General features: G+C 45.1%; 2 protein-coding genes, 1 long non-coding RNA gene and 1 pseudogene across 8 annotated transcripts in view; 2 read left to right on the top strand and 2 right to left on the bottom strand.

Moving 5' to 3' along the window:
- The window catches only part of LOC125404524 (cell adhesion molecule CEACAM1), a 146809-nt gene extending 121096 nt beyond the window's left edge, over positions 1-25713 (top strand). For both annotated transcript variants that reach the window (XR_015738279.1, XM_087907658.1), the window contains one exon: positions 24928-25713. The gene's annotated coding sequence lies outside the window, so the exon portion shown is untranslated. The remainder of the gene's footprint in view (positions 1-24927) is intronic.
- On the bottom strand, positions 2981-4310 carry LOC148123379 (elongation factor 1-alpha 1 pseudogene; annotated as a pseudogene).
- LOC148123380 (cell adhesion molecule CEACAM1-like) lies at positions 12551-25713 on the top strand. 5 transcript variants are annotated; one of them, XM_087907689.1, is made up of 6 exons: positions 12551-12710; positions 13510-13869; positions 17742-18026; positions 20509-20634; positions 22293-22324; positions 22983-25713. In XM_087907689.1, the coding sequence occupies exons 1-4, from the start codon at positions 12647-12649 to the stop codon at positions 20622-20624; spliced, it is 825 nt and encodes a 274-aa protein (XP_087763815.1). In that variant the 5' UTR covers positions 12551-12646; the 3' UTR covers positions 20625-20634; positions 22293-22324; positions 22983-25713. The 5 variants fall into 5 exon arrangements, with proteins under 5 accessions (XP_087763815.1, XP_087763818.1, XP_087763814.1 ...); XM_087907692.1 differs by having other exon boundaries at positions 23426-25713; XM_087907688.1 differs by having other exon boundaries at positions 24928-25713.
- LOC148123381 (uncharacterized) overlaps positions 13530-26065 on the bottom strand; it is a 34614-nt gene continuing 22078 nt past the window's right edge. Inside the window, exon 2 of the long non-coding RNA XR_015738304.1 lies at positions 13530-14478. This is a non-coding gene — a long non-coding RNA (uncharacterized LOC148123381). The remainder of the gene's footprint in view (positions 14479-26065) is intronic.

The raw sequence follows: 26065 nt of genomic DNA on the forward strand, positions 1-26065 counted from the left end.
GAGTGAGCAAACAGCAGTCCAAGAAAAAGGGAAGGTCATGCCTCACCCCGTCTTCCTGCTCTTTTTCTGCACCAGGCCCCAGAGAAATCTTTGCTACACTGGAAGTGCACAGCACAGAATTGCTATAATTGCCACCGACAGGAAAGAACTCAATTCTGTTATAAAGACCAAGGTACTGCGTCTGACTACGGTTGAGAGCACAACACACAGAGCCCATGTCAGAGGCACAGGGCCTCCCTCGAGCAGCACCAGCTGCTGTTCTGCCCTCAGTGTCTTCTGAAGAGAGAGGGTAAAGACTCTGCTCTAAGTTCACAGAATAGGAAAGTGCGCCCATCTCCATCACCTGACTGCTGAAGCAACTCTCACTGTCCAGGTTCTCACTGTGCTCAGGTTCCTTATGGGATTTCTGGGAGTTTCATTAAAAAATTTCATCAGGATGGAGGGATAGTTCAGCAATTAGGTGCACCTGCTGCTCTTGCAGAGGACCTGGGTTCAGTTGCCAGTGTCCACATCTCACCAGATTGCTCACAATTGCCCAAAATTCTCCCTCCAGTGAATCTGAAGCCTCTGGCCTCCTTAGGCATCTGTAGTCACAGACAAACACAAACAACCTTATTTTTAACCTTTTTTGAGACAGGGTCTCACTCATTAAGTAGTCCTGGCTGGTCATGAACTCAGAGATTCACTGGCCTCTGCCTAAAAAGTGCTGAAATTAAAGTCTTGCACCACCATGTCCAGCTAAAAACTTTAAGTGATAATAACTTACATGTTTTCGTCAATCCCTCCCAGAGAGGGAACATCTCATTATATGCAAAAGAGAATGGCAAAATCTAGAAAGACCCTGACGAGAGCCGGCCCTAAAGTACTCACGATCTACCAAGGTCTGACTGACACTGGATCACAGAAGGAGCTGATGCAGCATTAAAATAACTCCCAACCTCTCTCTCTCTCTCTCTCTCTCTCTCTCTCTCTCTCTCTCTCTCTCCACACACACACACACACACACACACACACACAGGAAAAAAAACCTGAAAGAAGAGTAGCTCAATAGGGAGCCCACTCCCGACACTGTCTGGAGGGCCAAGACCCAGGGGCTGGATGGCACAGAGAACAGGATAGAACCAAACACGACTGCAGGAAAAAGTGGGGGAATGTCAAGGTAATGATGCCTAGCGATATTCTGCTATACACATAGATTGGTGCCTAGCCCAGTATTCATCAGAGAGGCTTCATGCAGCAACAGATGCAGACCCACAGCCAAACATCAGGCTGAGTTCAGGACATTCTTCAGAAAAGGGGTAAGATTGCAGGAGCCAGAGGGACCAAGGACACCACAAGAAAACACCCACAGATTCAACTACACTGAGCTCATAGGAGCTGACAGAGACTGAACTGACAGTCAGGGAACCTCATGGGACTGTCCTAGACCCTCTGCTTATATGTGACAGCTGTGTAGCTTGGTCTTCTTCTAGGACTCCTAACAGTAGGGGGCAGGAGCTGTCTCTGATTCTTTTGCTGGCTCTTGGGACCCTATTTCTCATACTGGGAGGGAGGGAGAGAGGGAGGAAGGGAGGGAGGGAGGGGAAAAGGGAAGAAAAGAGGAAGGGAGGGCAGCTTTCAGGTCCCACTACAAGTATCAGAACCTGTATTTGAACAGTAGCCATGTGGTTATTGTGTGGTTGTAAGCACATTAAAGTCTGACGAGCTCTTCTCTAAAGTGTCTTCCAACTCTAAATGCAAGAGATTCCCAGGCACCAAGTCTGTCACTCCACAGGGACTCAGTGGGGCAGCTGACATAGTCACACTGTCTACCTTTTAAACCAGTGAGGCAGTGCTGCCACCTTGTGACCGTGACTGGTAAAACATTTCTAACCATTCTTTTTTTAAAAAAAATTGTGCATAATTAATTATATCATTTTAATTCAGACTTGAAACAATTTCAAAATTAGGTTTAATTTTGAAAATTAAAATTAATTTTAATTAATTTAATTTAATTAATTTAATTAAAATTAGGTTAATTTTTTTAAAACAGGATGTTCCTGGGCTAGAGATGGCTCCAGTGTGTAAAGAAGCCGCAGTAGCTGTTCTTCTAGAGGATAAGAATTCAAATTCCCTCTGAACAAAGTAGTTAAAAGTTCAATTCCCAATCATCATGGTGCCTCAGAAACAATCTACAGATGATTTGATTGATGCCCTCTTCTGGCTTAAAGCCATACACTGCATGTAGTCACAAATCATTTTAAATTTTTCTTCCCAATCTGTTAGCTAAAATTCCTGAATGATGCCATTTACAAATACTTACACACTACCAGTGTTATATATATCCCACAGAAAACCATAAAACAAAAAACCTAAGCTTTTAAAACAACTTTTGCTGAGCGTTTATCGTTTCTCTTTGGTTTTAAACTGTAGCCAACATTTACTATCTCTCCTTGAATGTTTTTCTTTCCTTAGACTAAGTCACTAAACCAAAGCCTGCCTCCCGTTTTAATTCTCAAACAATACTCGGTGCGGTAGGGCCATTTATCTTTCATGTACCCAGAGTGAGGAGGGTATAGTTCCAGTCCCCATGCCTGCCAAGCTACATACTGAACTATAATCCGTTTTGCCAACCAGTAACTAGATTACCTATATCTTTGAGACTCCCACAGCTAATTAAGATTACAAATTTACATTTTTAAAGTCATCTATTGGTTGGGGCTAGAGATGGCTCAGTGATTAAGAGCATTGACTGCTCTTCCAGAGGACCTGGGTTCAAGTCCTAGCACCCACATGGAAGCTGACAACTGTCTGTAACTCCAAGATCTGACATTCTCATACGGACATACATGTAGCACAACATTAATGCAAATAAAATAAAAATGGATTATATTTAAAAAAAGAAAAAAATTAAAGTCATCTATTGGGCCCTTAAAATGGCTGAGCTCTGAGTCAATACAAATCCCTTGGGACACACCTTTCCAAGCACTTAGGAATGACGTTTTAGCATTGACGAGACAGATTTCTCATTAAACTTGTTTTAATGGGTCTCAAAATTCTGTGACAGATTTTTGGTCAAGTTTCCATTAAAAAGTACTGATTTTGAAAATTAATAACTTAAAACTGCCACACACAAAAAAATGGTCCACAAAACATTTTCCTTTCCTTCTGAAGGTTTTACGATTCATTGTTATCCTTAACCAGTCTTTTACTATTAAACTTAAATGGCCAATTGAGACAAACAGTTCTGAGACCGTTCTTCCACCACTGATTAAGACTGGGGTGGCAGGTGTTAGGGATAATATTCATTTAGCCTTCTGAGCTTTCTGGGCAGACTTGGTGACCTTGCCAGCTCCAGCAGCCTTCTTGTCCACAGCTTTGATGACACCCACAGCAACTGTCTGCCTCATGTCACGAACAGCAAAACGCCCCAGTGGAGGATAGTCAGAGAAACTCTCAACACACATGGGCTTGCCAGGAACCATATCAACAATGGCTGCATCACCAGATTTCAAGAATTTAGGGCCATCTTCCAGCTTTTTGCCAGAACGACGATCAATCTTTTCTTTAAGCTCAGCAAACTTGCATGCTGTGTGAGCTGTGTGACAATCTAGTACAGGAGCATAGCCAGCACTAATTTGGCCTGGGTGGTTCAGGATAATCACCTGAGCAGTGAAGCCAGCAGCTTCCATTGGTGGGTCATTTTTGCTGTCACCAGCAACGTTGCCACGTCTAACGTCTTTGACAGACACGTTCTTCACATTGAAGCCCACGTTGTCCCCTGGAAGAGCTTCACTCAAAGCTTCATGATGCATTTCAACAGACTTTACTTCTGCTGTCACGTTAACTGGAGCAAAGGTCACCACCATTCCAGGTTTTAGAACACCGGTCTCCACTCGGCCCACAGGGACAGTCCCAATACCACCAATTTTATAGACATCCTGGAGGGGCAGTCACAGAGGCTTGTCAGTTGGACGAGTTGGTGGCAGGATACAGTCCAAAGCTTCCAACAGGGTGGTCCCACTGGAACTACCATCTTTGCGAGTGATCTTCCATCCCTTGAACCAAGGCATATTAGCACTTGGCTCCAGCATGTTGTCACCATTCCAACCAGAAATTGGCACAAATGCTACTGTGTCAGGGTTGTAGTCAATTTTCTTAATGTAGGTGTTGACTTCCTTAACAATTTCCTCGTATCTCTTCTGGCTGTAAGGTGGCTCAGTGGAATCCATTTTGTTGACACCAACAATTAGCTGTTTCACACCCAGGGTGTAAGCCAGAAGTGCATGCTCACGGGTCTGCCCATTCTTTTCTTTTATTATTTTTTTTATTAAATTATAAAAGTTTCCATTTCAGCCCCTCCTCCCAACACCCTCCCACTCCCCCCACTCCCTCTCCTCCTCCCTCTCCATCCCCTAGAGCAGTCAGGGTTTCCTGCCCTGTGGGAAGTTCAAGTTCCTCCCCCCTCCCTCCAGGTCCAGGGAAGGTGAGAGTCCAAACAGACTGGATCGCCAAAATCCAGTATATGCAGAGGAAGCAAGTCCCAGTGTCATTGTCAATGACACTGGACCTAGCTCCCTAGGTCCAAATGAGAGGCAGAAGGAAAGAGAACGTGAGCAAAGAAGGCAAGGGCAGAGGGAACCTTCATCCGACGTTGGATGGCGATACAGACGGAGACCCACATTGGAGCACCGGACTGAGCACTCCACTGTCCAAATGAGGAGCAGAAGGATGAAGAAAATAAAAAAAGTAATCAGGACTGCGAGGGATGCGAGCACCCACTGATACAAGGGGACTGATATAATGAGAGTTCACCAAGGCCTGTTGAACTGGGACTGAACGAGGACGTGATCCAACCAGATTCTCTGAATGTGGCTGGCCCGGGTCTGCCCATTCTTGGAAATACCAGCTTCGAATTCCCCAACACCAGCAGCAACAATCAGGACAGCACAGTCAGCCTGTGATGTGCCTGTAGTCATGTTTTTGATGAAGTCTCTGTGTCCTGGGGGCATCAATGATAGTCACATAGTACTTGCTGGTCTCAAACTTCCACAGGGAGATGTCAATAGTGATACCACACTCACGCTCAGCTTTCAGTTTGTCCAAGACCCAGGCGTACTTGAAGGAGCCTTTTCCCATCTCGGCAGCCTCCTTCTCAAACTTCTTGATGGTTCATTTGTCGATTCCACCACGCTTGTAGATCAAGTGGCCGGTTGTAGTGGACTTGCCGGAATCGACGTGTCCAATAAGGACGATGTTGATGTGAGTCTTTTCCTTTTCCATTCCGCTTTGAATTAGCGGTGGTTTTCACAACACCTGCGTTCTGACGGCAAACCCGTTGCGGGGGGGGGGGGGGGGGGAGTAACCATTCTTATTAGGAGAGCAGGGGGCTAGTAGGCGGATGAAGTCCAAGTCACAGGTGTGGTAAGAGAATCACAACCACTCATATCAACTGCAAATGACGTCAAAAACAGCTCAGCCCACATCACAGGGCACTGTCACATTTGAAAAGAAGGACTTTTTCTTCCTTATATTTTTATTGTTTCAGGTGGAGACGATGCATCTGCATACCCACTTGCTGCAATATTGCCCTCTCCACCTTTGCTGAGGAACTTAATCTGGTAAGTCAATGACCAGCAGTGACTTCCCTAAAGGAAATGCCAGGCATGGCCTATAACCAGATGTAAGGCTAAGCATCCTCCTGGGGAAACAGAAGGTGTGGTCCATGAGGAGATGCACTGCAACCTAATGAACTTAAGGAGTTTGCTAATTCCTTCAAGTCAGAGTCTGAGGAATATGTATATGGGAATGGATAAGGGTTAGAGATGATGTGGAAGGAATTTGATCAAGCTGAGTTTATCAATATGAGACATAAAAATTCTAGCTTTAATAGGGTTAAATAAAAAAAAAACCCGCAAGTTTTTAAAAGTGTCCAAAGTGTGACTGGCTGACTGAAGCATTTGTATAGGGTGTTGACTAGGCCTCTGTTAAGCTGAGGTGTGTTCTTGTCTCCATAGTCTCTCTAGGACTTCCATGCTGGGCTGCAGTTAATGGGCTCAACTTCTTGTAAAATAAAATGGATGAATCTTGCTGGGCTCGGTGGCACAGCCCTGGGATCAAACGAGTCCTTTCTTTCCAGACCACCCAGCTCAAGACCAGAAAATCCATCTTTTCTGAAAATGATATTTTGAGAATACCACTTATGCAAAATGGGTCAGATAAAGAGGAGCGCTGTTTCCACGTGGCCATGAGTGGCCATGAATAAATGAGTGCAATTATTTGTGATGAGAATTCAAACTCAGGGGTAGAATTTACTGAGAAGGCCCTCAGAGGAACTTGGTGGAGGCAGAAATATATTACAACCTACTCAGATGATTATTCCATGATTGTACACATTGACCCAGATCTACTTGTGACCAGGTCTGGTGATGTGGTGTCTGCAATCTCAACCACTCAGTAGGCTGAGGGAGAGGAACACTTGAGCCTGCTAATTTGAGACCATGCTGATCAACAAAGCCAGACCTCATACCTCAATATAAAAATAATCAAATTAAAGTACTATAACTATAATTCGGTGATATACTGCTTGTCTATCATTTGTAAAGCACAGGGATCTAGACCTATCAGGTACACATACACACGCAAGCATGCACACACACACACACACACACACACAAGGAATACATAAATAATGGGTTATTGTTCAGCCAAAAGAAGGAAATTGAGTTGAAAACTCATTTTTTTTCCCTGAAACTCATTCAGGAAACTGAATGGAATTATAAAACATTATCTTAAAAAATAAGCCACACTAGATGAGTCTCAAAGTTTTCTCTCATATGCAGAATGTAGGGAGTGGGAAGGAAATGAGAGCAAAAGGGACAAGCAGAGACAGGGAGGGAGGAGGGGAACAGGAAAGATAGAGGGTTGTACAGGAGGGCGAGTTTATCAAAGTGCATTCTATGTGTGTACTTAGATCCACTCCATTATATAAGGCATAGTCATCTTAGAATGGGGAAGACTTACATAGGCATGACTCCAGAGACATAGGAATGGCTAGTAGGTACAGGAAGTGGCACTCAGTGTCGCCAGTCATTATGAAACGTCAAGAAAGCCTTCCTGGAATAAGCACCAACGAGAGTAGAAAAGAGGAGAAGTATCCAGTGGGCTGAAGCTGGGAGAGCTCCTGAAAGGTTTTGATGTTGGCTCTAGTTTGCATTCTCACTGTATACTCTAAAATCATAAGATGGAGAAGGCAAGTAAGATTTTACAGAATTATGTGTGGCAGTCAGCAGGTGGCTAATGGTAATGGCCATTGGTTCGGCTGTTCCTCCAGGTCATTCTTCTTCAGGTAGCCAGTGAAGGCATGCTTGAAAAATAGGCAGTACAAGCAGCACGTTAAGGACATCAGTAAATAAGGACCCAGGAACTGACCTTTTCTACCTTATTCTACTTCAAAAGCATAAATCAGACTCAAATGAGGCTCCACTACTCTACACCTACAAAGGTTGCTACAATACCTCAAACATCTCAATATCAACCTTCGGTGGGATGTGGAAAAGGTGCACTCTTGGACATGACTTATGGGAATCGGAACAGTTAGCCCCTGTTGGAAACCCTACTGAGCTCCTACAGTTGAACACAGTGTTGAACACAGCAAACCAGCAACTCATTGGAAAGTGTGCTCAAAATTTCACTAGAGCTTTATGTGCAAGCTGGACACTTACAGACTCTTGGTCACTGCAGCGTCCCTCACAATATGCACAAGGTGGAGACAGACAAGAGTCCATCACCAGACGAATAGAGAAATGTCCTTTCTCTATTAATTTAACATTTCTCTATTAATTTAATATTAAACATTTCAAGATTAATCAGCCATAAAAAGACAAAATTCTCAGGCCTGCTGAGATGGCTCACTAAGGAAAAGCAACTCTCTCCAAGCCTGGTGCCCTGGATTTCATCCCCAGGACTCACATGCTGAAACTAAGGAGCACTGTGGCAGCCCCAGCCACCCACCCACTTCTCAACCAGCTACATGCAATTAAAAAAAAATCAGATACAAGCTGCAAATTGAATATATCTAAAAGTACCTGAATAAAATAAGTCAGAAATAAAATGGAATTTATTGTATAATTACAGGAAAATAAAAGTTGAAGAATAGACAAAGTTAAATATGAAAAAGCAAATTCCAGGTTTACAGGGCCTGAGGCAGGGTGGCCATAAGTTGTCATGGTTGAGATGACAAATTTTAGAAACCGTGATGACAGGGACAAAGCATCCTAGTGTAATTAATGCCATTGGTTTGTGTATTTGAGCTTATTTAAATACAATTCATGTTGTGTATACTATATACCTTTTAGCTATATATAACTATACTCTCCCAACAGATTTTGTCTTTTCAGGGTTATAGATAATTGTCATCTGTCAGGGGTTTTTTATAAGTTGTATAGGGTTGGGGGTGGAAAGAAGTAGGAACAGGAATCTCTTTTTGGAAAAGTAAAAAGGGGGAGGAATGGATGGGATGGGATAATAGGTAGATTAGTGTATCTGCTTGTGCTTCTATTTCTCTTTACAATATTTGTGCACAAATGTAAAGTTATTTTATCATATTGTATGTGTGGATGTATGTTTCTACCTCTGCATAAGACATTTTGTATATTGATGTAATTTAGAATATTTTTATCATATTGCACTGTACATTTCTACCTCTGATCAAGATATTTACATATAGTTTCAATTTGGGGTCATTGTCCTCATTGCTGAACATCTGCTTAAAGATTGTTTTTTATAGTGTGAAGCTTTAGTCTTTAAGCTATTAATAACTATTAATATTATTAAGCTTAATAACTTCTTAAGTTATTAAGAATTACAGGATAATGTCATACCTGTTTGCTATATTTTTAGTTATGTTAGTTATGTTCCCTAGCTTCACAAAGATGTATTCCGCATAGATAGGTAATCTTTAAATACTTCAAAGAACTGTGGAATATGGCATTCAAATAATTCAGATTCTGTTTATGTGAGACACAATTGCTCCTGGCAGCACTGATCTCTTCCCAAGAGAATGTTGTGCACTGAAGACACTCCACTTGGAACTTGTCTTGCTGAGAAAACTGACCTTGGGCAAAGAAATGCCCTTGCCTTGACTACTGACAATATGCACACTGTCCAAACTGGACAAGCAGGATACAAACAAAAATGACTGCGAAACCTTGCCAAGACAGGGTAGGACAGTCTTTCAAATTTTCCTGCTTCTAAAAATGGTCTGTCAAATACTTTAGGCCTTAGCCAAAGTCGGTTGTAACAACATTGCAAATGAGACTTTAGGTGGATGCTCAGGTAGGCAGCTGTCTCTGTCATTTCTTGCACCTTTAGAAAGTCACTTGCTTGTACTTCCTGCTTACTCAGGTCATATTGATTTCCTTCTCAGGTCTTTGATTGGGTTAGGACTAAACAGTCATAGCTACTTTCTTCTAATAACTGAGCTAAGACATTTTAGTATAAAACTTAGATTCAGGATAAGATAACTATTAAAATTATCATTGTTATTAGCTAACTACTATAGACTGGACATTCAGCATGTGTTTCTTGCTTGATGTTGTTCATGTTGGTTGTAGTTCTATTTTTGTATATGCTTTTGCATTTTCTTTCTCCTTGACAATACTTGATATTTGTTCTTATTGTATATAGTTTTGTATTAGGTTTAGAGCCCTCTTATTTGGACAAAACGGGGAGGTGCTGTGGAATTCATTCAGCCAATAGCCTTTTGGATGCCAGCACATTAAGGCATGGTCTGAGGTACTACATGTGGACTGATAAGCACAGACAGAAAGCATGTTCCCTAGCTTGGGTGGTGGTAGGAGTTCTGTTTTCAGCATCCAAGGAAGACTGCGGCTCTCTACCCTTATTGTGAATTTTTCCCCAAGTAAATATTTGTTCTCCTTTATTCTAGATTCTTATGAACTTCCATAATTGCGTCTAGAAAATATAACTCTATGTAAATATGTAACTACGTAACTTCATCTAAGAATTTAGGGAAGACATAAGACACACACACGCACACACACACAAACACCCTGCCCAGATAATCTTCAGATCACTTATGAACGATCTCATTAACTGAGTATATAAAGCCAAATACGTTGTCCCCTTCTCTCTTTTCATTTATACTTTTTAATTTAAAAAACTTTCAACTGGGCCTGGTGGCACATGTCTTTAATCCCAGCACTCAAGCAGAGGTAGGCAGATCATTGAGAGTTTGAGACCAGCCTGGTCTACAGAGTGAGGTCCAGGACAGCCAGGGCTATACAGAGAAACCCTGTATTTAAAAAAGAAAAAAAAACCTTTCATACACTATATTTTGATCAAGTTTCCCCCTCCCCCAACTTCTCTTAGATCCTTCCCACCTCCATACCTCTACTCCCTCTCATCTCGCAAAGAAAAAAGAAAAAGACAAAAGAACATGAAAACAAATAAAAATACCAGCAAAAGACCAAAACAATTTTTATAAAAAATGGTCAAATCAAAACTAAACAAAAACTCCACAAAAGCTACTGTTGAGTTCTTTTTGTTTTAACAAACTAATCCTTGGCATGGGGGCTGCCCTAGCGTGTTTGATAGATCCTGTTGGAAAAAAACTGATTTTCTCTATCATTACATAGCAGATCCTTCAGTGATGAACAGTGATGTGGAATTATAAGCTAAATAACCCTGTTCCTCCCCAAGTTCCTTTTGACCATGGTGCTTCATCACAGCAATAGCAACCCTCAGATAGCAAGTTTATGAATTAAAACAACAAACTTGAAGGACAACCTACAGAACAGAAAAGCATATTTGTAAGTCATATATAATATGGTTTTTGTGTTCAAAGTAAACAGCTGTAAAACTCAGGAAAAAAGTGACCCCTCCTCATCAGAGAAAAGCAAATTAAAAGTTCTGTGAGACACCAGCTCACCCAGGTAGAATCTAACTCAAAGGCAGCTGCACACTGGGACCTTCCCTGGGAAACTTGGTGCTCAGCTCCACTACAGCCTGAACCGGCCTTGACCCATAACCATACTGATGTATATTTTGCTTATCACCATAGATCCTTCATCTGTTGATGGATGGCGATACAGACAGAGACCCACATTGGAGCACCGGACTGAGTCCCCCAAGGTCCAAATGAGGAGCAGAAGGACGAAGAAAATGACGAAGGACTGCGAGGGATGCTATCACCCACTGATACAAGGGGTCGGATCTAATGAGAGTTTACCAAGGGCAGGTGGACTGCGACTGAACGAGCACGTGATCCAACCAGATTCTCTGAATGTGGCCGGATTCTCTGAATGTGGCTGGCCCGGAGTCTTTCTGAGAAGCCATTGACAATGACACTGGGACTAGTTTCCTCTGCATATACTGGATTTTTGGGATCCAGTCTGTTTGGATACTCACCTGCCTGGACCTGGAGGGAGGGGGGAGGAACTTGAACTTCCCACAGGGCTTGAAACCCTGACTGCCCTTAGGGACAAAGAGGGAGGAGGAGAGGGGGGGGGAGTGGGAGGGTGTTGGGAAGAGGGGCGTAAATGGAAACTTTTATAATTTAATAAAATTAATTTAAAAAAAAATGAAAAAAAAAAGAATCTAACTCAAAGGCAGCTGCACACTGGGACCTTCCCTGGGAAACTTCGGTGCTCAGCTCCACTACAGCCTTTGGAGCTTGTGACAGCACAGACATGAGCTGCAGGGCTCCTCATGGACACCAGGGGGCGACAAGAAACCACATAATCAACAGGGAAGCTCCCTGAGGCCAGAACATATCTTGCAGCCTTGTCTCTAACCCAGTTCCAACAGACCTGGAGCCCCCTCACATAATCATTTCCTGTGTCTCTGAGAACCCAACTCTACAAGGAGACCCTATGTAGTCCCCTCCCCCTCGCAACACCCATGAGGAAAGATGGGGAGATCACAGGACAGTCACCAAGGAGAACAAAGGCATCCCAGAAGGGTCAGGGAGGGCATGGGCAGACCTGTTTCACATTCAGACTACACAGGAAGCTGGGGGGGAGGGGTGTCTCCCTGGGGCTCTCCATAGGAAGCTGGAGCACACAGTCCTCTTTCTAGGACACACAGGTCACCTCCTCCTGCATGCAGGGATGCGAACCCCTGAGATAACTTGTATCCCTGGATCAGACACCTGACTGGTGACAGCAGTGGTCATGGATCGGGTCCCTCCCCAGTCAACACTCAGACCTTTTCCAGCCCCTAGAGATAACTGCCACTCCATCCCTGGAGTAACTCCCACTTTCCCAGAGCATTGAGATCACAGGGCAGATTGGGCTCTGCTGGGTTTTTGTGTCACAAGGAAATACACTCCTGGCTATGGGAAGTGAAGAAAGTCCTGGAGTGAGCTGCTGTTCTCTAGGGGCACAGGACACTTCTCAACTTTATGGCTTAAAGTATGTTCTAGAACATTGAATCAGAAAGAAAGGAATAGAAAAATGGGGGGGGGCAGAACTGACTGACACACAGACTCCACCCCAGCCCATGTGACTCCAGGAGGCTTCCTTTTCTGGGAGGAGGCTCAGGTCTGAGAATAAAAGCAGAGCAGACACCAGAGCAGGCAGACTTGGCAGCAGCCTGAGAGGCAAATCTCCTGTCCAGAGGAAGAGCCTAGGCCACAGCAGAGACCATGGAGCTCTCCTCAGCCCCTCTCCACAAAGGGCAGCTACCCTGGAGGGGACTCCTGCTGGCAGGTGAGGAGACATTCCTCAGGGGTGTGGACAGCAGGGGAGCTCAGAGACTGGATGGGGTCTTCTGGGAGGGGGACTTTGTCTGAGAGACATCTGGCTTATGCTTGAAGCCTGAGAGCAACAGGAAGCTCGCAGTGAATGTGAATTGCTAAGTGGGGAAGAAAACTCAGGGATCCCCCACTGTAAGTTTATCAGCACTGGCCACTGTACCCTGAAGACTGACTCCCACAATTGTGTTAGGGTGCCTCTCCAAGTAAAACTCAAACTGGGGCCAGTAAACAGGGCCATTTCATACACATGACCCTGAGGAATCCGCAACTGTACCCTAGGCTCTGGGACATTGATTTGCTCACAGGTGTCTGAGCCTGTTCCAGGCAGTGGAGTTTAAACCAAAATCAAACCAGTTCTCCTCACAGAGTCCTGGGCAGGAAGACAGAGCAGCAAGGACATCTAGAAGGTGGGTTGTGGTTGACAAGAACTTTAGAAGAAACAGAGCCAGGAAGGTAGGAAAATGAAGGCTCAGAGTCTTTAGAGGAGGAGGTCAGAGAAGACATGCCTACACTCACCAAGGATACTGAGTGTGAGCAGGGATCTGAGGGACTGAGGAGTGAGCTGTGCAGACACCCAAGAAGGCAGTTTCATTCAGTGGAAAGATTCAGGGGTACTGAGGAATGGGGGTGATGCTGCTGACCTCACTCCAATAGGACACACACCAAAACTGAGAGTTGAACACGCTCAGGTCTCAATTTCTACCAATTGCAAAGACCTAATATTGATAGATTTTTTCTCTCTTTCCTCTTAGCCTTACTTTTGATCTACGGGAGCTCTCCCACCAAGGCCCAAGTCTCTGTGGAAGCAGTTCCTCCCCACGTTGCTGAAGGGGCGAATGTTCTTCTACTTGTCCACAATCTGCCAGAGACTGTCCACGTTTTTTACTGGTACAAGGGAGAAAATCAGGATAGCAGTAATGAAATTGCACGATTTATAACGTCAACTAGCCAAAATACAACAGGGTCTGCATACAGTGGCAGAGAGACAATATACCCCAATGGATCCCTGCTCTTCCAGAACGTCACTCAGAATGACACCGGAGCCTACACGTTGCACATGATAATGGAAAACTTTGACCATAAGACACTATCTGTGCAGTTCCATGTCCACCGTAAGTAATTCTCTGTATCCTCTGGGTCATGGGTGGACCTAATCCTACTTCACACATAGAATTGTCAGTCCTGGATGACTGTGTTATGATCCTCACAGTGTGGCTCAAGCCTTTAGTAAAGGACACAGAGTGGAGGAAACAGCAATAAATCAGGATCCCTCACTGAATCCACCCTCAGAGAGAGGGGGTGAGGTTACTCAGCCCAGGCTGTCAGACTCTGCCCAGGGTCTTAGATGCTCATTATGAACATGGCCTTGAGAAAGACCCTCCAGGACTCTGGCAGGGCCTGGCCTACTAAACCATGAGATTCACACAGAAACATGAACACCAGAAGTTTGCTCAATATCTCCGCCCCAGACTGGACCAGGAATTCTGGGAAGCTTGTAGACTGGGTTGGAATTTGACCTCCTGTTGGAGCTGACAGGGGACTGTGATTGACTGTAGGCTGGTAGCCTGCTGACCGTCAGCCTGTGAGAGTCATGTCTGAGGCAGGTCACCTGGGCATCTCCTCCTGAGACTCAGTGTGCTGGGCATAGGTGGAGGGGTATGAAAGGCAACCAGCCAGCTGTCCTGATGGTCTTCTGAGATCTCACAGGAAGGTGGAGAACCCTAAAGAGATGGGAGAAAAGTGTACAAATGGCAGGTCTTTGCCTCCAGGGGTCCAGCCCAGGGATTTTTTTTTCCTGCAGGCAAATAGTAAGAGACACTACTTGGTGGAAGGTCAGGTATTCATTTCAGGTTAACTGGCAGGCAACAATCACTTACCCTGTGTTCTATTGTAGGGAAACTGAGACAGGAAACACAGTCACGGAATCAGGGTCACTTAGGCCATGGGTGGCACAAGCTATCTGTCCACAGCCACATCTCCAGCCTCCCCACCATGGAGACCTTATTAGGTGCCCCTGAGTCTTACAGATCATTTCCTAGACTCAGGCTTCTTTTATGATTCCCCAATTCATGTCAATCAACATCAAACTCCTGACAAGAGTGACCCAGCTGAAGCCCAGCCTGACCTGAATGGCAGCCAGATCCTGATCTGTCAATGTCTAGTGCGTTGGGGGTCCCTGGGAAAGAGTGTCGAACAAACCAGGACACAGGGGATGCAGTGCGGAAAAACAGCATTTGCAAACTGCATGCTGTCTTTATTAAGTAATCCTTTTATATGCTTTGGAAACAATTGCTTCAGTCAACAGTTTAAAGAGGAGCTATAGATCATGAGATAAACAAGGACTTATTTAGATTATGCACACAAAGCAGTTTAACGTAGCAAGGGTGGTCTGGGGGCTTGCAAGACATCCTAGCTTATTTTAAACAAGGGTCTCCAGAGACATTATCTCACTGTCCCAATCTATTCTAAGACTTCCTTCAGTGAGCAGAACAGCTGCTTCAAGCTGAGACTACGGCCTCAGGGCAGCCACTTCCACAAACCACAGGGTATGTGACACTTGCTCTCAGAATTAAAAGCCAGAGGACTTGTCACTCTGAAATGTCTCATAGCATTCCATGGAACTTCTCCTAGATTCCAAGGTAGTACTCAACACCTCTCCTGGCGCGGGTGGCACAATTCCTGCATTTTATAACACAGTCTCCAAATCTCCACACTGATCTGTGTGCAATCTCTGTCGGGCTGTCAGGTTCTCAGGGAAGCTCAATGGAAAGACTAATCATGACCTATCTGTAGGAGAACCCTGAGAGGCAAAGGCTTGGAGGGCGCTGGTCCTTACTAAGTATTGGAGGTCAGGGCAGCTGGAGGGACTCGCACATTGTGTCCCAAGACACACAATGGGTCAGTGAGGACCAGGAGATAACATGAGGTCTCTGATTTGAGGTCTCAAGTCTGTCCATCACCAGACACTGCAGCTCGATTCCCTCCTGGGAAAGTCCTTGTTTCTCCCATGCACAGCACAGGAGGCCCCATTGTCTCTGAGAGCTCAGCTACTCCATCTGCCCGTAATTTGGTTCCTGCCTGATACTTCAATGATCTAGGTTTGTAGGGAGATAGGAGACCATCTCTGTTGAAAGAGGCCCTTGCAAGAATCAGAGGCACCACACAGGGCAACCTTCTGTTATCTGCACACATAGCACTGCTACCCAAGCCCAGCATCACAAGCAACAATTACAATCCTATACCTGCTTCATCTATAACTCTGTCACTGGCCTCAATAAGACCACAGTCATGAACATTACAGTCCTTGGTAAGTGGATCTCTGAAATATCAGCACCAGGTATGAAGTGGAGTCTTTTGGCTTTCTGAGAAGATACAGAAGAATTTAATTTCTAGCCCATGTCTATGGGAACAAACAAAACTCCATTCTCCCCTGAGCGTCCTGCTTCATCCCTATGTCTGATCTTCTGCTGCTCTGACTTTCCTGGCTGATAGGGATGGAGCTTGGACTGTGAGGAGGAGCTTCTCCCAGCCTTGGAAACCTCAGGTTATGGGAGGGACTTCTCAGGAGAGGGAAGAGCCTTAAGGTCAAGATTTCTTTCTGTCACTAACATAGGCCTTCCTGTCCCTCCATTTTCTTCTTATGACCTCCATGACTTGAAGGAACACCCAGGGCATTACTGTGCTCACATTCTTTTCCCCAAATGTGAGAAGAAAACTCCCTCCCCACAGATGGGGACCAGCAGTTCAGAGCTCTGCTCCCAGCTCTGCTCCTGTCTCAGGGGTGACTGGCTGAGCTCTGACTCCATGGGAGGGGAAGAGAGGGTGAAGAAGGCACCTGGGAGCCCTGTTCTGACTCAGGGTAAACCATGTCAGTGAAGACTTGATGATGCTCTCTCCCTTACTCTTCTCAAATTTTAAAAAACAGCTGGTGGGCTGGACGGTAGTGGGGCATGCCATTAATCCCAGCCCTCTGGAGTCAGAGGCAGAAGGAACTCTGTGAGTTTAATGTCAACCTAATCTACGAGAGCTATTTCCAGGACAGCTAAAATTTTTGCACCGAGAAACCTTGTCTAGAAAAGCAAAAACAAAAGTCGACTGAGTGTGGTGGTACACACATACCCTTAATGCCAGTACTAAGGAAGGAGAGACAGGTAAACAATATGAGTTCAAGGTCAACCTGGTCTACAGAGCAAGTTCCAGACTAGCCAGGACTGTAGAGTGAGAACCTGTCTCAAAAAAAAAAATCAGTATTGAGGATTAAATAGTGGCAGGCTATGGTCAATTCTGTAGCCATTCACATCGTCTCTGTGGTATTTAATCCATTTCCATGCACCAAGAAATAACATTCCCTTCAAACAGAAGTTCTTTTATTCATTTATTTATTTTGTTTTTTTGAGACAGGGTTTCTCTGTGTAACTTTGGGGCCTGCCAAGAACTCTCTCTGTAGACCAGGCTGGCCTTGAACTCACAGAGATCCACCTGCCTCTGCCTCCTGAGTGCTGGGATTAAAGGTGTATGCCACCACTGTCCTCCTCAAATAGAAATTTCTTAGTTTGGGATTTCTCCTGACCCCGAGGTGTAGGCTTCAACACCTTTAAGATCAGCTGAAACCCATGACACATTATTTAATGAAAAAGAAACAGAAGGCTGTTTTATAATCGAGGGACCTGACTGTTCACACTCACAGAAAGTGTGAACAACAATTTGGATGAAAATCTATGGGAAAAGCATTGTTCCACCATGGGATTTGTGGACATGTGGGCTGAAGTGTCTCTTAGTGTGGAACCTGTACACATACCCTAAGTCAAGGGTCACTGTAGGTGTTCTGGGTAGGAGGAAGATTCAGCTCTTTCTTTACAGATTTTATCTTGAACACAAACATGTGATCTTCCAGAGGGCCATGTCATTCTGTGGGTCCTGTGAGCTGGCTGAGATCTCTGAGGATGAAGGATTCTCAACTGCCTCCTCCACTGTTTATCCACAGAGCCAATGACTAAGCCCTCCATAGAAGTCAGCAACACCACAGTCAAAGAAATGGACACTGTGTCCCTGACCTGCTCCTCAAATGACACTGGGATCTCCATCCATTGGCTCTTCAATGGCTCTTCAATGGCTCTTCTGGGGCTCACGGACAGAATGAAGCTGTCTCTGGACAACAGCACCCTCAGCATCAACCCTGTCAGGAGGGAGGATGCTGGGGAGTATCAGTGTGAGGTCTCCAATGCAGTCAGTTCTGAGAGGAGTGACCCCATCCAGCTGGACATAATAGGTGAGTGACCTCCCCTCCCCTCTTACCCTAGATAGTGTTGGGGGTGAGGCAAATTCTTTGTCAGCAGTGTGCAAAATGTGTAAAAGTCACCAGGAGAAAAACATGATTCAAGATTCAAATACAGTCAGTTTAGTGATGGATGCATGTTAATCTCATGATAAACACCACACAAGCTGAGAAAGGTGCTGCACGCCTTGTACCCCAGCCATCACACCAGAGGCAGAGACACATGGAAGTCTATGAGTTCCCAACCTCCCTGTTCATTGTAGTGAGCTCCAGGTTAGCCAGTGCTGCATAGTGAGATCCTGTTGAGAGAAAGAAAGAGAAGGAGAGGGAGAGGGAGAGGGAGAGGGAGAAAAAGAGAGAGAGAGAGAGAGAGAGAGAGAGAGAGAGAGAGAGAGAGAGAATGAAGCAGGAGGAATAGGAGCACCAGGCCTGCACAGGTTACATTTTGAGACCCTGTCAATGATAACAACAACAACAGATTGATCAACACAGCAATAGAAATTAAAAGTGATTAAGAGTTTAGGATCTGAGTCAAGCACACAGTCAACCCTCAGAATGTAGTAAAATATTCATGTTACTCTACACCCCTCCCAAACATTCAAATCTTCTTTCTATTATTTTTTACTCCTAATATGAACACTGCAGACACTGGTCTTATTGTGTTAAGTAAGGGATAAGTGGTGCAGGAGAACTGTCTGTATTCTGTCAATCATGTTTTAAATAAACGCTGATTGGCCAGACAGGAAGTAGAGGTGGGGCGATGAGAACAGAAATATTCTGGGAAGCAAGAAGCTCCCTCCGCACTCCTGCCCAGATACCAAGAAGCAGGATGTGACCTGACCCACTGGGAAAGGTTCTGAGCCATGTGGATAACATAGATAAGAATATTGGGTTAATATATGTTACAAGAGCTAATAAGAAGCCTGAGCTGATGGGCCAATCAGTTTTATAACTTATGGAGATCTCTGTGTGATTTTCTTTGGTACTTGCCAGATGTGGGGTACTGGGAGGGACAGATACCCCAACAAGCAGGCCCCTTCATGTTACAGATAGGGACAGGAGTCCTATAGACTCACTATAGATATATTTTTTCCAAGTAGCTTACTTCCAAGGTTTATTTGATCCATAAATGTAAAATCCATAGATAGCAAAAACCTGTATTGATTCGTTCATTTTGTGTGCGTGTTCCACGCCCATGTGTGGATGTCAGATGGCGATTTGTTGGAGCCAATTTTCCAGGAACTGAGAACTGAACTAAGGTGGGTAAACAAGTCTTTTATCTGCTAAGGCATTTCACTAGCCCAAATTTGTTTGTACATTGATTTATGTGTGACATTTGGAGTAGATACTTAGGGAGGCGGTGAGTATGGCAGGCTCTCTTACCAGATGGCCCATCTTGTTGGCCCATATACTCAGTTTCTGATCTTCATGCGGACATTTACACCATGACCTCCTTGCACAAGACTCTTTTTCTGTTAACTTTTTTTGAAGGTGTATAATATATGTGTGTGTGTGTGTGTGTGTGTGTATACATACATATGTGTGTCTGTATATATATATACATATATACGGGCATACATGTGTGTATATATATGTACACACACATAAATATGGAATGGAGTGTTGACTCAGCAATTAAGAGCACTAGCTGCTCTTTCAAAAGAAGGATTCAATTCCTAGCACCCACATGGCAGATTATTCCTGTCTGTAGCTGAGTTCCAAGAAATTCAGTTCCATCTGTTGTCCTTCGCAGGTACCAAGCGTGCATGTGGTACAGAGACATACAAGGCAAATCATCTTTAATTTTTTAGATCTGCCATTGTAGAGTTCTGATATGTATAGTTCAGGGGCAGAAGGTATATTCATATGGCTGTGTAAAACCATCATTTTCCATTTCCAAAACTTCTAGCAATCTATCCCACCCCCTACAATCCTGGATGTGGTTACTGAGTTGGCAGAAGGTATTTTCATATTGCTGTGTAAACACCATCATTGTCCGTTTATAAATTTCTCATAACTCTATGCCACCCCTACAATCCTGGACGTAGTTACTGAGTTGAATGCAATTCTCTAATCTTTTGAGGAGCCACAGTGCCATGTCTCACGGTTACATTCAACCCTCCCATTGCAATACTCCAGAGCTCTAATTTCTTTATATACTCCAAAGCCCTTGCTTCCTGTCTGTGATATTAATGGTATGCGTCCTAAGAGATGTGGGTAGTGCTTTATTGCGACTTTGATTTCCCTTTGGTCAGTGACTGAGAAGTGAAGTGGGGCCACAAGTGACCACTTATTCACGGCTGCCACAGCTGAGACACTTGCTAGGAGACCCTCACTTCAACTCACACTTCACCTTCCGACAGAAAACACATTCCCCAAGAGGGTGAACAGAAACCATCTCATGCTAAGAATTCCCCGGGCACACCACTGGAAAACATTTTACTTCATTCCTTCTTGTCTTTTCCTTTCCTGACAGCTGACCCAACACAAGGGAATTCTGGGCTCCCGGGGGGTGCCACTGCCAGCATCATCATGGGATCTGTCGCTTGGGAGACTCTGATAGCAGCCCTGGCATATTTCCTTTGTTTCTAGAAGAAATAAGGTAGGACAGTATTTCCTCTTTTGTGTTCTCCAAGTCTTAGTGTAATGCTTGGGAGTGGACAAGGATTTCTCTTCCTCTGCCTCTGAGCTGGATCTCTTTGCCTCTCTCCTAACTCTCTGCTTCTCAGCACTGACCCTGTGGGTTCAGCCTCCCTGTCTTCATGCTCCCTGTACTCTTGTTTCTTGGAGTCCATTCCCACATAGATAGAGCACCAATTGAATTATACCCCTTTATTCTTCAGTCAAGAAGTCAAGGTCCAAGAAGAATGCAAAGTGAGGGAATCCAAGAAGCAGCAAGAGGATGCAGGTGGCATGTCCCACTGACTGCAGCAGCGGCGGGGGGAGGGGAGTTACGAGAAGAAGGGACCCTAAGATCAAGCAACAGAAGCATTAAAGTCCTCTTGGTTAAGAAAATAAGTAGAAAAAACCCGGCAGTGATGTAGCATGCCATTAATTCCAGTACTTGAGAGGTAGAGGCAGACAGATCTCTGTGAGTTCAAGAGCACCCTTTCTACAGAGAGAGCTCCAAGACAGCCAGGGATACACAAAGAAACTCTGTCTCAACCCTTCTTCTCTCAAAAAAACATAAATAAAGGAGACAAAGGTAGGAAGGAAGGAGAGAGAGAGAGAGAGAGAGAGAGAGAGAGAGAGAGAGAGAAGGAAAAAAACCACATCCACCCTTGGAAATCAAAGCAGAGCAGGTGTTACAGAGGACAGGTGCAAACCATCAAAGACAAGAGCGCTACACACCAGGGATACAGCTCAGCAGTAAAGCACCAGCCCTGGGTGTGGTTCCAGCACCAGGGGACAAAGTAGAGCAGATTTAGAGTCCAGCAAAGACAAAGAACACCATTAGCGTGAATCACACCTAGATTAAGGAATGAGGCCTCAGGACGGAAGGCAGTGCCAAGAATGGGGTGATGGAGCTTCAGTGACAGCAAGGAGCCCAGGAATGAGCTGCCAACAGCGTCCTCCCTGACTCCAGGAGCAAAGGACCCCTGTGTGGGAAGAGTGGTTACAGTGTCTGATATTTATTTAGGGGAACTGACCAGCGCGATCTCACAGAGCACAAACCCTCAGCCACACAGAATGAGAACTGGCTTTCTGCCACATATCCTGCTCTGCCAGGGGATCCTGGGCCCAAAGCCCACACCTTCCTTTCTGCATGTTTGCAGAAGGGATCTGCACTTCCCTGCACTGAGGATCCCATAAATCATACCCTTCCTACCTACAGAGGAGTTGCCTGAGAGAGTCCTGAGAAACTCCTTCCACCAGGCTAGGCAGGCCTAAAGAAGTCACGTTTCCAGGGGTCTCCTGATGCCTTCCTTCCTGCCTCGATTATAGATGTAGACATCTCCCTTGGGAGACTTTCTTTGTCTTATGGAATATCTGGGTGCTGTGGCCTCTATGTTCCCCCTGCCACTGGAGCATGCTGCTGAGAATCACCTCTGGGCATCCTGTGAACTGGGCAAACAGAAGGCTCTATCCTGCTCCTCCTCTGATACTAACACAGTGGGTCTGAGCGGCCTCTGAGGGAAGCTAATTCCTGAACTGACCATGGCCACCTCCCCCTGCAACCCCTGCTACCTGTCAAAAGTCAGGACACCTTAAGTCAGCTTTGCACTTCTGTGCACTGACAACTCTCTCTTGCTCCCCTAGATCTGGGCCCTTCTGACAACTCTCCTAACAAGGTAAGCACTGCCACTTTCACTGACTGTTTGCTCATGGAAATGTCTCTGAAGAATGTGTGCTGTCTGTATTGTTTAGGTTTGTGTGCTTGTTTGTTGAGAAAGGGTCTCACTGAACAACCGTGGCTACCCTTGAACTATGTAACCCAGGCTGGCCTTGAACTCGTGACCATCCTCCTGCCTTAGCCTCTCATGTGCTGGGATGACAAATGTGTGCCACCACACCAGGCTGAGAATGAGGTATTCTTGGAGACGTAACTGTGAAATTCAGCTTGGGTCTGCATTCATTAGTGCTGCCGCAAAGAAAGATTGGTTAATGAGCCCCGTAAGTCTAATACAGGAGTGTGTGTTTGGAAAAATTTCAGCCCTGTGCTTAATTTCTGAACGTGATTCCTAGTATTCTGTGGTCCATGACAAGGAACTTGAATGTTTTGATCCTTGGTCTTGTCACCTGTGAAATGGGCTTTCTACTCACCTCAGAAAAGAAACTCAAGGGAATAAACAAGTTGGCACATGCTCAGCACTGTGCACACAGAGATAACAGCACATCTTTTTCTTCCGATCTGAACCTGCTCTGACCATAAAAAGGATGGATTTCATTCTAGGTCTGAGACCCTGTTTCCACTTACATAAGAATTTTACCAAAATTTTATCATTGCAGCCTTTCAACCGAGTACATACATAGACTGGAGTGCTTTAAATCATAAGGACACTTTCACAGTGTGAACTCTCACAGGTTGAACACACTCGTAAGCAACAGGCAAGCTAAGTGACTTCACAATCACCCTCACCCCGTAAACACACTTTGCTGTCACTTCCCAACAAAGAGCAGTGGCGGTCAGGATAGTGCACATCCTCGCGCACTGTTCTGTGGCCCATCTGGATGTTGCTGTTGATTCCAGCTCTGTCCCCAAGGCTGTCTCACCTGTTCCTCAACCTGGCTCCTCTAGTGACCACACATCAGACAGTCAGACAGTGAGTGACGGGTGTCCTCTCCCATGACTCACCCGGCACAGAGGCCACAGCACAGTGGTGCTAGATCACCAGCAAGGTGAGGTTCTGATCTGTGGACCTGCTGTCACTGACCAACACTCATACCTTCAGGTGGATGAAGTGACATACACTGTTCTGAACATCAACGGCCAGACACCCAAACCACCAACTTCAGCCTTGCCGTCTCCAAGATCCACAGAAACAGTTTATTCAGAAGTAAAAAAGCAGTGATCATGGCCTGTCATGCTGGCTACATCAATGATACATTTCCAGATTCTCTCCTCACTAGGAGATCTCTGTACCATGAGATGTGGAAATACGTGCACGTACACACACACACACACACACACACACACACACAGCTTCAGGCAGAAGCCTCTTCTTCAGTATCAATAGAAGAAACAATGTATTCTGGAGCCTAGGAGAAACCCAACCTTTCTTGGAATAGAAACTTGACTGAGAAAAGGGCATCAAAGCTGCCTGCCCTTCACTCCCCAGACATGGCTTGTTTTAAATTGACCTGTTCAGAGCACATTCATTCTCCCCAGCTCCAGTCCTGTCCTAGCACAGTCTGACTTGAATTCCCATAACCTTGGATGTCACCTAAGTGCTTATACCAAAAAACAAAGGACAAGCAGGAAATGGGCATTCCTGTGTCTTTAAAGCTCAATGTGAAGCTATCGTACATGGGAAGATCAAGTCCTAGCTGGAGGTTGCAGGAAATCTCCACACCGACAGCTGTCATGCTTGCCCAGCTGTGGCATCAGCGTCTCTTTATGTTGTGCATTTACACCTGAGCTCACCTCTGAGCCTCCTCCAGAAAACCCACTCAGAGCAGCTAACAAAGCTCTTTGGCAGCATCCACAGCCACTGCTAACGCAGAGTGCAGGTGCAAAGACAGCACCTCTAGCCTCTACCAGGAAGGAGTCCAGAAGGCAGGGCTGGTGAACTGACAGTCTCCTGGAAACTGAAAACAGAAGAGAAAGATATCCTACGTGGAGCATTGACATTGTTTAAAAAGAAGCCATGTTTGGAGGTGCTGGAGTTTTCTTCTCTGTAAGACAACCCACTACTTGAATTTTTGTAACTGCTGACTTGGCTCAGTGTGTGAGCCGATAGGTCTGCCTTAGGGGCAAGAAGCCACTGTACCTCTGGCTCCCTTGGCCAGGATCAAAAGGCCTCTCAAGCCCTTTTGATCAAGAGTTCCAAATCAAAAATGAATAAATGAATAACAACGCAAGTCACTTGCAGAACCACTGCCTAGTGTTGACCTAAGCCTCCTACTTCCCTGAATTCCTCAGAAAAGCCTGACATTTCCTTTCTCCATGTCTTCACCTGTATTGTTGGGCACTGGCCAGAGCCTACACAATATTTCTCTGACACTTTGGGCTTCCTTGCTTTCTCCCTGTAGCTCTCCTGCCCCTACCCTGTGCAGGCCGCCAGCTGAACTCTTGCCTGACTCAAAGACCAGCCATTCCTCCTCCACTCCAAGCCCTCTCCAGGCTGGTGCTGAGATTTCCAGCTTGTGTGCCTTGCTGTTTTGCTTTTTAACTCTAACAAAAACTCTCCTCAGTATCAACAACTAACAACAGACTTTCCTCATTCCCACCCAGCTTCTGAAGATCCAGGACCAGCCTCCAACCGCTCTTCCGCAGTGTTTCTGCCTGTGCGTTGTTTGCCCTTTCTTTGCCTTTCCTTTTTGACTTTAATTTTTTTGAGACAGAGTTTTAGCATGTAGCCTGAACAGGCTTCAATATCACGATAATGGTTTCTACAATCTCCCACCTGCTGCCTGCTGAGATTACAGCGCAGGCCACCAGGCTCAGCAGCTTGTGCATTCCCTGACTGCTCTGCACTCTCAGGAAACCTTGGCCACTGCTACTGTGTGTTTGAGCCACGTGAATTGTGCCCTTAAAGGAACATAGCCACTCAAGCCGAAGGCATTGTTTACAGGCTAGAGAGCTCGGCACTGCTGTTCCACTGGGAATGTGGGATACTAGCAGGGTGCTCTTCCCCAGCTCTGGGCTTTCAACAGCCTCAGAAACCTACTTCTCCCACCTGGGATGAATCCCAGCAACAGAAGGAAAGGCCAACGTGTTCTCAGGGATCCTCTGTTCAAGACGTACACCTACTCTGTGCCAGTTGATCAAGGGTTTTATTGGATAATAATTATGTGTTTGTTCTCAGGCCGTGCTTAACGGGCCTTCCAAGACAGTTATTTTGGAGTTCTTGTACTCAGGGATTTCTTTTAGGGATTTCCATCTCAAAGAAAGTTTGTGTATATTTTCCTTCAGTAGTACTATTCTGAGTTATTTAAATTTGCCTGGCTAACACCAAATCAGAGGTATTTGTAAATTTGCCCTATGTTCATAATAAAATATCATATATCACTGATGCTACTTTGTGAGTTTTCTGTATTTTGTTTGTTTCTGGTTTTGTCATAGTTAGAATGGATGCTAGGGTCTTGCATGCGCTAGGCAAATGCTCTACACTGAGATACATCTCTACCTGGTATCACCTAGACAATGTCTTCCTTACAGGTAGAAGAAAACTGCTGAATGGGGAGGGCCAGAGTGAGCCTTCTGATAAGCAGTGTGCAGTAACTCTCTGACGTAGTTGTCTAGGAATTAGCTAAATGCACTACACATTTATTAAGAAAGCGTACGTGCAAGCAACAAGCCAAGCCCTGAGCTGCCCGGAAAGAGCTGTTTATAGTCCTCTAAGAGAGGAGGGATTACAGGAATAAAGAGC

The sequence above is a fragment of the Myodes glareolus genome, chromosome 1, assembly GCF_982192425.1.
Source record: "Myodes glareolus chromosome 1, mMyoGla1.1, whole genome shotgun sequence".
Lineage (NCBI taxonomy): Eukaryota > Metazoa > Chordata > Mammalia > Rodentia > Cricetidae > Myodes > Myodes glareolus.